Raw genomic sequence first — 17,293 nt, forward strand, 5'->3', positions numbered from 1 at the left:
ACTTTTTCATCTTACAACTGAAAGTTTATAACCTTTTTTTTCCCTATATATATATATATATATATATATTTATTTATTTATTATTCCACAGTTATTCATGTAGAAGTTAATCACAGATATGAAGTGACCTCCTATCATTGTCTGGGATTGTCACTTAACCACTGAATGCCCTTGCAGCCTTTGAGTGCTTTGCTTTCTTAAATCACACAGGGTAGATCATTTCAGTCACTTTTGGACACACAGAAAAGCTGCTCAGTAAATGAGCAGTGGAGGGATCGGTGCTTTCCTGAGCCTCTTATTGCTTTCTTCCTTTCCTTCCGTTTTAACTTTTGTTCGTAGACATTTTCTCTGCATACAAGTAGAGAGAATTGCATGTTGACCACCATGTACCTGTCATCCAGCTTCAGTGATGATCATTTTGCTATTCCTGTTGCATTAGCTTGCTGGTGTAGTTTAAAGCAGATCTCAGTCATCATGTAATTTCAGCCATAAAGACTTCAGTATAGATTTCTAATAGGAAATGACATTAAAAAAAAAATCTCAATTACGTGCCGTTTTCATGCCTGACAATAATCACACTTAACAATATCTTAATACTTGGGCCAGATTCAGTTTTTCTCAACTCTCTGAAAAGATTCTTTTTACAGTTGTTTTGTTCGAATTAGGATCCTTAAAAGGGTACATGTGGCATTTGGATTGATATGCCTCTATGTCTGTTTTAATCTCTGAGGTCCTCTCTTTTTTAATGATAATCTTTTTTAAAAATTTTAATTCCAGTATAATTAGCATACAGTGTTATGTTAGTTTCAGGTGTACAATATAGTGATTCAATAGTTCTATACATCACCTTTACTCATCACATTGTCTCCTTTAATCCCCATCATCTGTTTCACCCATCCCCCCCCACCCACCTCTCCTCTGGTAATCATCAGTTTGTTCTCTGTATATAAGAGTCTCTTTTTTTCTTTGCTTGTTTGTTTTGTTTCTTAAATTCCACATATGAGTGAAATCATATGGTATTTGTCTTTCTCTGACTGACTTATTTCACTTAGCACTGTACCCTCTAGATCCATCCATGTTGTTGTAAATGGTAAGATTTCATTCTATTTTATGGCTGAGTAATATTACACACACACACACACACACACACACACCACATCTTCTTTGTCCATTCATCTGTTCATGGACACTTGGCTGTTGTACATAATGCTGCAATAAATATAAGGGTGCATATAGCTTTTCAAATTAGTGTTTTCATAAACTTTAGGTAAATACTCAATAATGGAATTACTGGATCATATGGTAATTCTATTTTTAAGTTTTTGAGAAACCTCCATACTGTTTTCCACAGTGGCTGCACCAGTTTGCATTCCCACCAGAAAGGTTTGTAACCTTTGACTGACTTCTCCCCATTTTCTCCACACACCAGCCCCTGACACCTACCAATCTAATCTATACTTCCATGAGTTTGCCTTTTTAGATTCCACATGTAAGTGAGGTAATACAGTGTTTGTCTTTCTGTGTCTAGTTTATTTTACTTAGCATAATGCCCTCTAGGTTCATCCATGTTACCACAAATAGCAGGATTTCCTCCATTTTTTAGGGCTGAATACAATATTCTAATGCCATATATATATACACACACACACACACACACACACACACACACACATACACACACAAAAAATTATATATAAATTATGCATATATTTATGTATGTATATATATTATATATACATACACAATTATGTGTGTGTGTGTGTGTGTGTGTGACATTTTCTTTATACATTCATCTGTTGACAGACACTTCGGTTATTTCCATATCTTGGCTATTGTGAAAAATGCCAGAGTGAACATAGGTGCAGATATCTCTTTGAGATAGTGATTTCATTTCCCTCAAACATATACCCAGAAAAAAGATTGCTGGATTATTTGATAGTTCTGGTTTTAATTTTTTGAGAAACCTCCGTACTGTTTTCCATAGTAACAGCATCAGTTCACATTCCCACCCCTGGTACCCAAGGGCTCCCTTTTCTCCACACCCCTACCGACACTTGTTCTCTCTCATCTTTGTGATGATAGCCATCCTAACAGGTGTGAGGTGATATCTCATTGTGATTTTGATTTGCATTTTCCTGATGATTAGTGATATTAAACACCTTTTCCTGCACCTGTTGGCCATTTGTATGTCTTCTTTGGAAAATGTCTGTTCAGCCCCTCTGCCCATTTTTTAATTGAGTCATTTGGGATTATTTTTCTATTCAGGTGTGAGTGGGTTTTTTTTTTCATAACTTAGATATTACTTCTTTATCAGATAAATGGTTTGAAATATTTTCTCCCATTCTGTGGTTTGGCTTTTCATTTTGGTGACAGTTTCCTTTGCTATGCAGAAGCTTTTTAGTTTGATATAATCCCGCTTGTTTATTTTTGCCTTTGTTGCCTGTGCTTTTGATATCATATCCAAAAAATCATTGCCAAGACCAGTGTCAGGGAACTATGTTTTCCTTGTGATTTCCTCTAGGAGTTTTACAGTTTCAGGTCTTAAATGTAAGTCTTTAATTCATTTGAGTTGATTTTGTGTATGCTGAAAGATAAGGGTCCAGTTTCATTCTTCTGCATGTGGATATCCAGTTTCCCCAGCACCGTTTATTGAAGAGACTGTCCTTTCTACATTGTATATTCTTGGTGCCCTTCTTAAGGATAAGTTGACTGTATATGCATGGGTGTATTTCTGAGTTCTCTGTTCTGTTCCATTCGTCTTTGTATCTCTCTTTATGCCAGCACCATATTATTTTGATTACTAGAGCCTTATAATGATATAGTTTGAAATCAGGAAGTGTGATGCTTCTAGTTTTGTTCTTTTTTCTCAAGATTGCTTTGGATTTTCAGGGTCTTTATGGTTCCAAACAAATTTTAGGGTTGTTTCTTCTCTTTCTGTGGAAAAAAAAAAAAAAAACTTGGAATTTTGATAGGGATTGCATTGAATGACTAGATAGATCCCTTTGGATACTATTGACATTTTAACTATATTAATTCTTCCAATCCCTGAACATGGAATTTCTTTCCATTTATTTTGTGTCTTCTTCTCTTTCATTTTTCAATTTTTTATAAGTTTCAGTCTACATATCTTACATCTCCTTGGTTAAATTTATTCCCAAATATTTGATTATTTTTTGTTGCTGTTGTAAATAGCTTGTTGTTAGTGCATAGAAATGATTTCTGTATGTTGATTTTGTATGTCTTAATAAGTATATATGTTATAAGGATTTATCTACTTGTCAGAGTTTAATGAATTGTACATTTTAGTGTTTCTTTAATTTACCTAAAAATCTAAAAGAATATTGACACCTTAGGTTTGCTGCTTTCAGTGGTATGGCTTAGCATTTCTGAAACTACTTATGTATATCCTAGGCCTGAGAAGGGGTATAAATATATTAAGGCTCTTGTCAGTAAGATTTCTCACTGTTGCAAGAGGGAATTACAAATATGGAAATGGGGAGTATTAGAATGCACACTGAATTGTTAGCTGGAACTAGAGGTATTAGTATGAATTCATAGTTTTTATTATCCCTATACGTACATATAGATAAATACAGAATTACCCATTTGTATATATGTATATATATTTATATGAGGGCTTCTCATCTATACCCTGTTTACATAAATGAGAGGCCTAGAGGCCTTGAGAGCAGTGGCCCATACAGCTCCTGTGCTTAAATTTTAAATACCCCTCTCCATTAAAAGGAACTTGTATTTCTTTGAGAAACAGAAATGGCTAATACCAGGGCTGGCAAAATACATGATGAGAAAGTAAGAAAGTGTTGTAAGAATCATGAAGAATGTCAGAGGGATACAGGAGCTATCTTGAGGGGATTCCTGCTGGTCAAATCTGGGATAATGGGAGAATCAAAATGCATATGTGACAATATTAATGGATGGTAACCTATTGAATAAAATAAGAATCTGTGAGTCCAGACTCATATAAATGAATGAATGAATGAGAAGAATGGAAAGCTCTTCTTCCCAGTGGAATGCCAAATACCAAATACAGGAGGGATGGTAGAGTTCTGGCCCCAGCACTTCCACTGTACTGTTGCCAAAAATGCAAACCTGATTCTAATCTTGAGAAAACATCAGACGAATCCTAACTGAGCCACATTATACAAAACATCAGGTTCAAGAGACACAAGGGAAGGACTGTGGAATTGTTCCACATTAAAGTATACCAAATAGGCATGACAACCAAATGCCATATGTGATCTGGGATTTGACCCTGGCCCAGCAGGATGGATAACTATAAGGATATTATTGGCATTTGAATGTGGAGTTTTAATTAGCTAATATTGTTGTGGCAATGTTAAAATTTCTGATCAAGGTAACTATGTTGTAACTATGTAAGAGAATATTCTGTTTCTTAGGAAATACACAGTGAAGTTGTGGGGTAAAGAGCACACCAACATGTTCTCACATATTCAGAAAAAAATATTTATGACTATGGTGTGTGTGTGTGTGTAGATAGAATAATAGATAATAGGTAAAGAGGAAGGAAGGCAGAATTAACTGAGAATGAGAAAGCAAATAGGACAAAATGTCAATATCGATGGCATCGAGGAGTTTTTTGTATTCTTGCGGTTTTTTATAAGTTTGAAATTATGTCAAAAATAAATTACAAAAAAGATAAGTTGTAAAAGAAATAGGAAGAATTTAAAGAATGAGAAGATATTATTCAATTATAGGATTATACTAAAAACTAAAAGCTGTTGTTGCACACTGTTCTGTGTTTATCCAGCCCTTGTCTCATCATGTTTTCTAGTGAATTGTCCTAGCCCTTCAGGACAGGCCAGTGATCCCTCATGGAATCATGGGCTCTCGGGCCAGCAGGGATCACAGACTTCACACTGTTCAAGTTCTCATTTCATTCTTGAATTGCGTCTAACCTCTCCTGGTGAAGTGGTTTTCCCATCTCTGTTTAAATACCTAATTCATTTTAGCAAGTCTGGGAGCATTTGTTTTCTGGGCTAAACCAGCTATCACCAAGGATTAGTACTGCTCCACTTGTTACCATCATATCTCATAAAACATTACTCCCCTCCAGGTGATGGAGTCACTGTCCCCCTAGTTCCCAAACTGTTCCAAGTGCTCTTGGGCATCACAGCAAACCGACAAGAGTGGCTCAGGACCCACGAAAGTTCTCTGGGGAGGAAAAAAGTTCTATGGGAAACACAATGATATCTGTCAGACAGAGCTTGACAGAGTTCACAGTTCCAGTATTTGGTCACTGCAATCCTTTCAGTGAAGTCACATCTTTGCAAACCCATGTTTTCAGAAGTTGCTGTAATGGAAAGCAAGCTCTACTTGAAAATCAGTGTGGAACAGAAAATGAAGGTGGCAGCATCCAATTGGATTCTAAGGTTCGAGAAGCTATGCATTGCCCAGCTCATTCTACCTGAGAATTCTAACTTCTTGAATTATGAAAGTCTCAGTGATACTCAGTATATGCTTTGGATGGGGTCTTGTGTAGAATAAAGGCAGTGAAAGGACTTTGTGAAGTTAAAATGCTGTGCAAATACCAGTTGTTTTTTTTTAAGATTTTATTTTTTGACAGAGAGAGACACAGCGAGAGAGGGAACACAAGCAGGTGGAGTGGGAGAGGGAGAAGCAGACTCCCCACTCAGCAGGGAGCCCGATGTGGGGCTCAATCCCAGGACCCCAGGACCATGACCTGAGCTGAAGGTAGACGCTTAACAACTGAGCCACCCAGGCGCCCCTGAGCAACTTCATTAATATACTCTTGTGATTTTCTTTCAGTGAAGCTTTGGTCTTGAAAGTTCATTTAACTGAATTGAATCGATCCCTTAGTAAGCTTCCTTCATCACATTGTTTCCAAAGAGTGCCATGGAGGGGTGTTATTTGACATTCACCTCCACGTGTTTCCTCTGCCTTTCCTTATGTATTGCTCATCCTGAGAAGCAAGATGGCTGGAGGCCAACAACCCAACAATCATTATGCTTACTACTTCACATTTATATATTAAGTTTTACAGTATATTATGGCTTGAATGATTCACTATGTAGATAGGGCTTTAATATTTGAGAGTTAATAGTACATTAATATGTAATAGTAACCATAAAACATTTTGCTCTTATGATGCAGTTGTCACTGGCAATCAAAGGAAGCAGGGTGTACTAACCTATCTATTAGAATTTGAAGCTTAATGACAAAATGAAAATCCTAGGTCATATATTATCATAGACAGTGAGTGTTGAAAGGTATTTTTTTAAAGATTTTATTTATTTATTTGACAGAGAGATAGATAGCGAGAGTAGAAACACAAGCAGGGGCAGAGGGAGAGGGAGAAGCAGGCTTCCTGCCAAGCAGGGAGCCTGATGCGGGGCTGGATCCCAGGACCCCGGAATCATGACCTGAGCCGAAGGTAGACGCTCATCAACTGAGCCACCCAGGCACCCGGAAAGGTATTTTAAAGGCAGTGCACTTCAGCTTCCTGTCCTATAAATGAGAAAAGGAAAGCTCAGAGACTCGGTGAAAGGAAACCCCAGAATGAACTGCCCATATTGAGGCAGGCCTTCTTGTTCTCACTTGTCTGACAACCCAGTCCTTCCAGCAGAGACAGTGAATAGCTGTTCTTCCCTCTCAGCACTGCACACAGGTCCCATGAACAGGTGTACTTTCAGAATTACGTTGTCAGAGAAAGGAAACTACCTGTGTATCATTTTTATAGGGACTCTTCTATGGGGTGACTAGGAGCCCACCTGAGGCTACCTAAAGTGCCCCTCCCCAGAAGAAAAAGAAGTGTTCAGAGATTTAATGGTTCTTGAACAGTCTATGTCTATGGATAGGTTTTTAGGCATGATGGTTTTTGTGTGTCTGAATCTAGGGATTCAAACTGTCATTATGACTTAGTCTCTTTGTTTCTTTTAGCCTAGCTTTTCTTTGGGTTAGCTTCAGTCTCAGATAAGCTCTTTCCCAGGACTTTGGGGGGAAAAATACAAAACGAATGGTTCTAATTAGTGGTGAGGGAGAGAGAGGGCATGTTAGAGTAGAATCTTTTCTCTGGAATTCTTCAAAACTGGCAGTCATCAAATAGGATCTTGTTTACAGATGATAAAGGAACAGCATGAGCTTTTGTAGCCCCATACAATGCTGTCGTGCTTGGTAGGCATTAGAATTTCAGAGTGTTCGTGATTTTTTCATGCAAGCTTTCGCTCCCACAGTGGTATCTGCACAAGAGTAGGACTTGGAGAATATCTGCAGCTAGAGAATAACTGGGAAGTTATGATAACTGCTAACCAGATCAACGTTTAGCAAAAAGAATCACAAAACTTGGGCAGGAGGCCAGTGGTTTACCGTGGTTGAGTGCAACAAAGCAAGTAGGATGCACAGGTTCAAGGGGCTGGGGGAAGCCGACCCTGGGTACATGAGGCTCAGCAGTGTGGGAGCAGAGCACACACAGAGCAGAGAAGCTGATTTTGGAGAGGACACAAGGAGTGGCAGCAGTAGGTCAGAGTCTAAGAGGACAGTCGGTCATTCTCGAAGTTGGTGCTAAAGCATAAGAATGCTTGGTAGTTTTCTATTTTGACGCTTTGGGGTCATGTTCATTAGTTTATTTCTGTTGTTCTCTCTGCTTGGAAAGCTCTTCCTCCAGATTTCTGCAAGTCTCACATCTTCACTCCTTTTCAGTGGGGATCCTTCAGGGTGGAATTCTGTCAGTTTCTGAGGATGCCTGTTCCAAAAGTGCATTCTAAAACTGTAGTTACCACAGGTGTTTGAAAACCCACTGGGGCTCACTTCTGAGACAGACCTGAGCTACATCTCCATTGCTCACCTGATGTCCTCTGCCCTCTGCCTGGGACCCATAATGGTGTTTGGATCTCTAAAAAGTAGTGTCTTATTCTTTTTGGTATGTATTGCACCTTGAGACAAGTCATCCTTCGTACTTCATTTTTTGGGGCCTGCGTGGACTAGAGTCTGCTTATAGGTCAGAAGCAGAGCAAGGTGGTGGATAATTAGCAGTCCCTGATAAGGAAGGTAGGAGAGGGTAGGCTGATTCCAGGGGAAAAGGTATTAGGTTCCATTGGAGTCTGTTCAGATGTCCCATGCCACTGAAGCCTTCCCTCCCTGTCCATCCTATTTAAAAGGGTAATTCTCTCCCTCCAAAGGTCTTGGCTGTTAGCCTTCCCTGCTCCCTTTTCTGCATAGCACCTATCACCACCTGTCACACTATAATATTCACTTACTTATTTTCTTCCACCTAGAATGTAAGTTCCTTGAAGCCTGGAACTTTATTCTGTTAATTCCCTAGCATCTCTTCTGTCTAGAAGAGTGCCTGTGTATAGTAGATTGTCAGGATTGCCAGTGACTATTTGTGGAATGATTGATTGATTCATCCATTCTTTCATGTATTTATTCACATTCACTCATTCCCCAGACATTGATTGAGAATAGTAATCAAAAATAATGGCAAGTGTTTGCAACGATGTGGATGGAGCTAGAGAGTATAATGCTGAGCAGAATAAGTCAGTCAGAGAAAGACAAATACTATATGATTTCACTCCTGTGTGGAACTTAAGAAACAAAACAAATGGAAAGACAAAGGAGGTGGGGGGAAAGAGAGAGGAGAGAAACAAACCAAGAAACAGACTTTTGACTCTAGAGAACACACTGATGGTTACAGAGGGGAGGTGGGGGGGGGGGGGGGGGGACACAGGTGATGGGGATGAAGGGATGCACTTGGGATGAGCACCAGGTGATGTATGGAAGTGCTGAATCTCTATATTGTACACCGGACACTAATGCAGCACTGCATATTAACTGTATTGGAATTTGGACAAAAGAATAATGGCAAGTAATAAACCTTCAGACCTTCAGGAGCGAAAGGTATCTGAGTGGTCAAGAAAGAGAAAGGTGGCTTGAGACAGTGTTGTCGGCAGAGAGTAAGCGCATTTTGTAGCATGTGCGAGGCCGTCCTGTGAGGAGTCTGTTATTCTAAGTGCAGTGGGAAGCCTCAAGAATATTTTAAGCCAGGGAATGACAGAATTTTATTTTGTTTATAAAATTTACCATGGCTATTGTTTGGAGAATAGGCTTAGGAAGGGAAGCTTGGTGGAAGGCAGCTTTTCAGTACTTTTAGAGAAGACACAGTGCTGGCTTGTGCTGGAAGTAGCTATGATTTAGCTTCCGCCTTTTTTTAAAAATTTCTTTTATTGTTATGTTAATCACCATACATCACATCATTAGTTTTTGATGTAGTGTTCCATGATTCATTGTTTGTGCATAACACCCAGTGCTCCATGCAGAACGTGCCCTCTTTAATACCCATCACCAGGCTAACCATCCTCCCACCCCCCTCCCCTCTAGAACCCTCAGTTTGTTTCTCAGAGTCCATCGTCTCTCATGGTTCATCTCCCCCTCCGATTCCCCCCCTCATTCTTCCCCTCCTGCTATCTTCTTTTTTTTTTTTTTAACATATAATGTATTATCTGTTTCAGAGTTACAGATCTGTGATTCAACAGTCTTGCACAATTCACAGCGCTCACCATAGCACATACCCTCCCCAGTGTCTATCACTCAGTCACCCCATCCCTCCCACCCCACCCCCCCCCCCCAGCACCCCCCAGTTTGTTTCCTGAGATTAAGAATTCCTCATATCAGTGAGGTCATATGATACATGTCTTTCTCTGATTGACTTATTTCGCTCAGCATAACACCCTCCAGTTCCATCCACGTCGTTGCAAATGGCAAGATCTCATTCCTTTTGATGGCTGCATAATATTCCATTGTATATATATACCACACCTTCTTTATCCATTCATCTGCCGATGGACATCATGGCTCTTTCCACAGTTTGGCTATTGTGGACATTGCTGCTATAAACATCGGGGTGCACGTACCCCTTCGGATCCCTACATTTGTATCTTTGAGGTAAATACCCAGTAGTGCAATTGCTGGATCATATGGTAGCTCTATCTTCAACTTTTTGAGGAACCTCCATACTGTTTTCCAGAGTGGTTGCACCAGCTTGCATTCCCACCAACAGTGTAGGAGGGTTCTCCTTTCTCCACAGCCCCGGCAACATCTGTCCTTTCCTGACTTGTTAATTTTAGCCATTCTGACTGGTGTGAGGTGGTATCTCATTGAGGTTTTGATTTGGATTTCCCTGATGCCGAGTGATGTTGAGCACTTTTTCATGTGTCTGTTGGCCATTTGGATGTCTTCTTTGGAAAAATATCTATTCATGTCTTCTGCCCATTTCTTGATTGGATCATTTGTTCTTTGGGTGTTGAGTTTGATAAGTTCTTTATAGATTTTGGATACTAGCCCTTTATCTGATATGTCATTTGCAAATATCTTCTCCCATTCTGTCGGTTGTCTTTTGGTTTTGTTGACTGTTTCTTTTGCTGTGCAAAAGCTTTTTATCTTGATGAAGTCCCAATAGTTCATTTTTGCCCTTGCTTCCCTTGCCTTTAGCGATGTTTCTAGGAAGAAGTTGCTGCGGCTGAGGTCGAAGAGGTTGCTGCCTGTGTTCTCCTTTAGGATTTTGATGGACTCCTGTCTCACATTTAGGTCTTTCAACCATTTTGAGTCTATTTTTGTGTGTGGTGTAAGGAAATGGTCCAGTTTCATTCTTCTGCATGTGGCTGTCCAGTTTTCCCAACACCATTTGTTGAAGAGACTGTCTTTTTTCCATTGGACATTCTTTCCTGCTTTGTCGAAGATTAGTTGACCATAGAGTTGAAGCTCCATTTCTGGGCTCTCTATTCTGTTCCACTGATCTATGTGTCTGTTTTTGTGCCAGTACCATACTGTCTTGATGATGACAGCTTTGTAGTAGAGCTGGAAGTCCGGAATTGTGATGCCGCCAGCTTTGCTTTTCTTTTTCAACATTCCTCTGGCTATGTGAGGTCTTTTCTGGTTCCATACAAATTTTAGGATTATTTGTTCCATTTCTTTGAAAAAAGTGGATGGTATTTTGATGGGGATTGCATCGAATGTGTAGATTGCTCTAGGTAGCATTGACATCTTCACAATATTTGTTCTTCCAATCCATGAGCATGGAACATTTTTCCATTTCTTTGTGTCTTTAGCTTCCACCTTTTTCCCAAACCCCATCCACCTGCTGTTGTCCCTGCTACTACAGTGAAGCCCAGAGCTTTGGACTTGCAGTGGGGCAGCTGGTAGGGCCATGACAGCAACGGTGAGAGTCACTGCCTCGTGTCTGGGGAAGAGCTGAGATCCACCTAAGGTGGTGGCCCCATTGGTGAGGATGAATAGAGAGGAATAAACCCTGCTTCCCCCAGTGCAATGCATATCAGTTCACTTTTCTAGCAAACTCTTGTACTACTTTTACTGATTATATATAAAACTTCAGAAATAAAGAGGTAATTTGTAAAATTTGATATTTTAATATAAGTAAGTATACATGGAATCTATAATTCTAAGTCCTAGCAATTTTAATTTTCAATCTATTATTTTTTTTTAAAGATTTTATTTATTTATTTGACAGAGAGAGACACAGTGAGAGAAGGAACACAAGCAGGGGGAGTGGGAGAGGGAGAAGCAAGCTTCCCGCGGAGCAGGGAGCCCGATGCGGGGCTCAATCCCAGGACCCTGGGATCATGACCTGAGCTGAAGGCAGACGCTTAAAGGCTGAGCCACCCAGGCGCCCCTCAATCTATTTTTATAGTAGATTATAATATTTAAACAATGCTCTTTAAAAGCATAATGTGTAAAAGCATAAAAGAAAGTATATAAAGTTATATATGTTAATAGTATGTTTTATAAACTAAGGGATTTTAATTTTATTGTATTTAATTATATCCTTTCTTTCTTTCTTTCTTTCTTTCTTTTTTTCTTTCTTCTTTCTTTTTATTAAAAGTACCAAGACACGAATATGCAGGGAGTTGTGTATGAACTAAACAGCTACATAGAACAACGGTTGGATACAGGAGGAGACAACCAGCTACTCCTCTATGAATTGAGTAGCATCATTAAAATAGGTAAGAAATGTTTTGTATTCCTCCTGGTAGAAAATCTGAAGTTTCTTTTATTCCATTGCAGAAAATGGAGAAAGTTAATATACTTACTACAAGGCAAGTGCAAGTCATTTATTTACTTCTATTCTTGGGCTAAATTTGAAATGAAAATATTTTATTATGAAACTACCAGAATGAATCAAACCTAAAAGTTCCTAAGTTCCTAAATTATCTAATCCCAAAAAAGTATCTGCCAGATATAAATGGAATATACTATGATTTCTAAATAAAACCTAGTTTTCTTTGGAAAGTATAGTTTTATTGAATTAAATCACATCTTTATGAAGGAAATCATTAATTTTTAAGTAACAAAAACCATTTTAAATTTATTTAGGGAGATGACAGATTTATATACTGTTATTGCCATTTTACTGATGAGGAAGCTGTGGTAAAAACAGGCTGAATATTTTACCCACAGCCACATGAGTAAAAAAGGAGTGAAGCAGGGGTCTACATTCAGGCAGTCCTCTGATAATAGTATCTGTTATCTGCCATGATGATTGCCTTCAGAAGGCCCTGAAGCGGTTTTAGGAAAGTTTAAATCATGTTCTCTTCAGTGATGATATGTGGAGATATATATATATATATATATATATATATGTGTATATATATATATATCTCATCCTTTTCGGTTGATGCTAATATTGATTATTCATTATTATGAATATTACATCTGGTATTTTTCATACTTTAAAAATTAAATACAGTTCTTAAAAAAATATTTCCAATAATTGTGATACTTAAAAGTTTCACAAAGATATTATTACATAGTGCATCGACTGCTACATGCATTTGAGGATGTCACATCTTAAAATTTCAATAGCTGATGAATAATGAATGAAAATGCTCTAATTATGTGATTGAGTAAAGCCGTAAATTAATCTGCTTAGTTGACTGCATGACCATTAATTATGTTAACAGTCCTTTCACAAAGACTCCTATCTGAGGTCTCACCTTAAAGAGTTCATACGTGGTGTATTCTTCCATTGAGATTAGTTTCTTCCCTTTTTATTACTTTGGCAGCCACAAAAGCTGATGGATTTGCACTGTATTTCCTTGGAGAGTGCAATAATGTAAGTATCTAAATTTAGATTTTGGTGCTCTAGATAAGAAAATGTCATAAGCTTTTTTAAAAAGATACACTGGGTTACAAACAACTTAACAGATGCATGGGTATTAGGTACTTGAAACTCATTTTGTGTTCTATTTCCATATACAGTTATTGCCAGCTGAAAAGTTTAGCAGCGTGGCAACATTTGGGCATAAAATCTTATAATTTATTTATTGTTTTAGTTTTGGTTTGTGGTATCCTATCTTAGGAATGGCATTTCTAGACTTACTGTTTAGAACAGAAGCTGTTTCAGCAGTGTGGGCTGGGGCATCATGGACAGTGTATGCCCGTGCAACGTACAGTCTGCAGTCGAGTAAAATGAGAACAAAAGTTTAGCATTTTTTATGTGATTTTTTTAGATTTCTTCAAGGCAACTCCAGCAGTGCTGGGACGGAGTTACTAAGTGGGGGTCCCCGAGCTGTGGTAGCCATCACTCACACTGTCCATGGCATGAGGCTTCTCGGGTGTACCTGCTCCAGTGTTCTGTGCAATAGGTGTCTCTGGTTTAACTTACTCAAAGCACAGCCCACCGTCAAATGCAATGTGTAGAAAGGACTTTCAAAAGTACTTCAAGATGTTCAGCTACTGGCATTTGATTTTTGTTATGATATTAAAAGCACATACATAACATTTTAGAATAATATTCTGAGCCAATAAGAATTATATTTGTAGTTAAAATATATAGAGATCATTTATAAATATATTTGGAAAATTTTTACTATGTATTTCTTATGTGTTAGGCATTGTTATTTGATATTTGGAATGTATTTTTTTAGTATAATACTTGTATTCATGAGTAATCAAAATGTGTGCTATTTATATTATATAAAATGTTAATAGGAATAGAGATGCAAGTATTCTGAGATGTTTGATAGTATTCCTGAATAATACAGTAGTGCAAAGGATGAACAGTAGTTGCACAAAAATATTTCTTGGCTGATTTACTGAACCCATAATTGATCCTCTTCATTTCTGCAGCCCTTCCATTTCCCCTTGCATAGTAAAAATTTATGTTACAGGATTAAAAGCTCTTTAAGGCAAAGACCTTTTCTTGATCATCTTCTCATTCACCCAGCATCTCTCCTAGTGCCTTCCATGTACAGAATAAGAGTGTTTATTAAATTGAATTATTCAGATATCACTACTACTTCTAAAAACTTCAAATGATATTTCAGGCTAATGGCTAAGCTACTAAAATAACAAATAGATCTCATTCTTTCCTGTTCATTCCAAATATTTATTTCTAAAATTTTGCCTTTTAGAAAACTATTACATAATTTGCAATTATATTTAAAATGTACTGGTGTGTATGTTAGCTCAGGGTGATCATGAGAGTGCACATCTCCTCCTTATGACGCCCCTGGGATCTGCAGACAACTCACAGGGCTTGCTTGGTCTTGGCAGCTGAGTATATACCACGTGACCCTTTCCCTTCAATCCCAGCTGTTTGTGACCCAAACTCAGACCGATCCAGTTCTTTGCTGAAGCCTGGATCCTGGACTCAGCATTTCTAGCTGTTTACATGAAAAGGAGTGAACCCTGGAACTGAGACAGCCCCATGGGATGACCCTCTTCTGCTCTGTGTGAAAGAAAATGGGGGGAAGTGGTTTGCAGAGGTCAGGAAGGGCAGGCAACAAGAGGCCAGGGGTCTGCAGAGTGTGCAAGCCTCAGGAAGTGCTTGACTTTTAGAGCCTGGATTTAGATTCCCAAATCCCATATTCTTAGTCATTTGGCTGTTTTGTTTTTTGTTTTTTTGTTTGTTTGTTTGTTTTTTGCTTTATTTTTGCAAGCTTGTTTATACGTTGACCTTCGTGAAGTAGGTTCCTGGAATATGTGATTTAGAAAAAGCTTTTGTGTCCACAATATCTAAATTGTATTCTATGTATATCAGTTCTAATTCTTTCACTTTTGTAACTTAATTGAGGGGATGACACTATATCCCTGCCAGGCTTTAGTCGGCTCTTTATTCTTTATACTCCTGACGTCAGTTGATTTCACTCTGCCTGTCTCTCTCTGGGGTCACTCTTCCTTGGTCTTGCCTTGCTCAACAGCATTGTCCCTAGGAACAGCAGAGTACCTCGCAAAAATTGTAGCCTCTTCTGACCTTCCGAAGTCCATCTCACTCTCTTGTGTGTTAGTATCATGTGCTGCTCCAGAGAATTGAGCTGAATCTGTAATTATGTATTTATCCGTAATTTGTGTTTATCTGGCTTTCTCACTAGAATGTAGTCTCCATGAAGGCAGAGACCTTGTCTTGCTGGGAGGATACTTTTAGGGGATAATTACTGCGTTTTGTTCACCACATTTTTCCTTATATGTGTTCCGCACAGGCAGCTACGCCTTTAATATTTCCCGGCCCTGGGGATTTCTGTGAGTAGGAAGAAGACCTTGCCAAAAGTCTTAAGTTCACTGAAGTGTGTGTTTCTTTCTTTCTTCCTTTCCTTTCCTTTTTTTTTTTTTTAAAGTAGGCTCCGCACCCAATGTGGAGCCCAACGTGGGCCTTGAATTCACGACCCTGGGTTCAAGACCTGAGCTGATCAAGAGTCAGACACTTAATGGCCTGAGCCATCCAGGCACCCCTGAAGTGTTTCTTTAGGTGTATCTACATAATTACCACTTTGTTTGCTCTTCATTTTTCTTGCATCTCAAGTCTTCCATTTGGAGTCACTTTTCTGTCCTGTAGAATTTCCCTTAGTGAGAGTGTGCTGATGGGAAACTCTCAGTTTTTGTCTATCTGAGTATGTCTTTATGTCATCACTTCCTTGAAATATATCTTTGCTGGATAGAGTTCACATTAACAAAAATTATCTCTCTGTATATTGACTTGAACATAGTTACTTTGGGTTCTTTTTTTATTTTTCTCAGTTCTTCAGTATAGTTTTTTATTCCCTGGATATTTTTTTAAGTTTATCTTTTATTTCTTGGGAGATAACTCTAGATAACATAAACTATACCTCTTAATATTGTTTTATATTCTTTCTGAATTTACATTTCTTGGCTTTTGTTTCATCCATCTCTCACGGATGGTGGCTTATTTGCTCATGTGTTTTATTTTCTTTTATGTTTTAACTGTGAATCATATTCTTCCTTGGGCCTTTTTAAATGGCTGTTCTTAAGAAGGACTGTGTTTAAGTTCCTTTCCTGGAGACAGGATATGTATTTGTTTTTGCCAGTCACCTAAGGCACTACTAATCCAGGACTATTTTAAATTATCTCATGAGATTTTTTTCAGACTACAAAGTAGTATGCATTCAAGCCTCACATTCATGTGATACACAGTTATGATTTCTCAGAAGAGATTTTTATTTTCCCTCTAGCAGTAAATTCAAGATAATCTGGGGTACTAGTAATCTCCTTGCAGCTGTAAGTGTATTTACCCTTCCAGCTAAAATGAGGCGTTAGCCCTTTGCGGGTCCTGGCTCCTTGTAGGGGTTCTCCTGTTTGCCACGGTGATTTCCTGAGGGGAGGTCAGTACATCTAGGCTTTGTTGCTCTCAAGAACAATCCAGCTCAGGATTTGCTTGCCTCGAAGGTTCCTTTATTGACTTCTTTTTAGATTTCTGTGGATTCCATCCATTCTTCTCAGTACAGCAGTGCATTAGAAAGGATTGTAAAATGTACTTTATCCAGCCTTTAAAAATAATTTTAAAATTGTTTCTCAGTAGTATCATATTATCTAATCTGACCTATTGCTTGAACAGATGTTGACGTACTTCTAAAATGTAAGCTAACTGTATTAAATAAAATAAAGCTTTTTTTTTTTTTATCTTTGCCCGGGTGAGCAGATACATGTGTATTTTCTTAATACAAGGTGGCATATTATAGATATTTATAAATTTTTTTAAAAAATTGCCTCAGGATTTTGAATCAATTATAAAGCCTTAAATAACTCACACTTATAACAAAATGTATATGATTTCATGAAAAAATTATAAAATGTAACCCAAATAGACTGAGATAAAATTTTTAGTCTATATCAAAAATACCAAGGATTAAGATAGAGATGAGAGGAATTATAAAATTCTTATACTTATAAAAGTATTAATTTCTTTTTTCATAAATAAGAATCAGTGGAAATAATCTCCAAAATTGATGCATTGAGAAATAGAATTTAAATAATATTTAAATATATC

General features: G+C 38.0%; 1 protein-coding gene across 6 annotated transcripts in view; it reads left to right on the forward strand.

Annotated features, from left to right (window-relative positions):
* Positions 1-17,293, forward strand: part of PDE10A (phosphodiesterase 10A) — a 587,662-nt gene that overhangs the window by 482,205 nt on the left and 88,164 nt on the right. For all 6 annotated transcript variants that reach the window (XM_032407504.1, XM_032407502.1, XM_032407503.1 and 3 more), the window contains 2 exons: positions 11,894-12,014; positions 13,074-13,123. In XM_032407504.1, coding sequence (XP_032263395.1) covers positions 11,894-12,014; positions 13,074-13,123 — 171 coding nt within the window. The remainder of the gene's footprint in view (positions 1-11,893; positions 12,015-13,073; positions 13,124-17,293) is intronic.

This window comes from Phoca vitulina, unplaced genomic scaffold (genome assembly GCF_004348235.1).
Source record: "Phoca vitulina isolate PV1807 unplaced genomic scaffold, GSC_HSeal_1.0 scaffold9, whole genome shotgun sequence".
In the NCBI taxonomy this organism is placed as follows: Eukaryota; Metazoa; Chordata; class Mammalia; order Carnivora; family Phocidae; genus Phoca; species Phoca vitulina.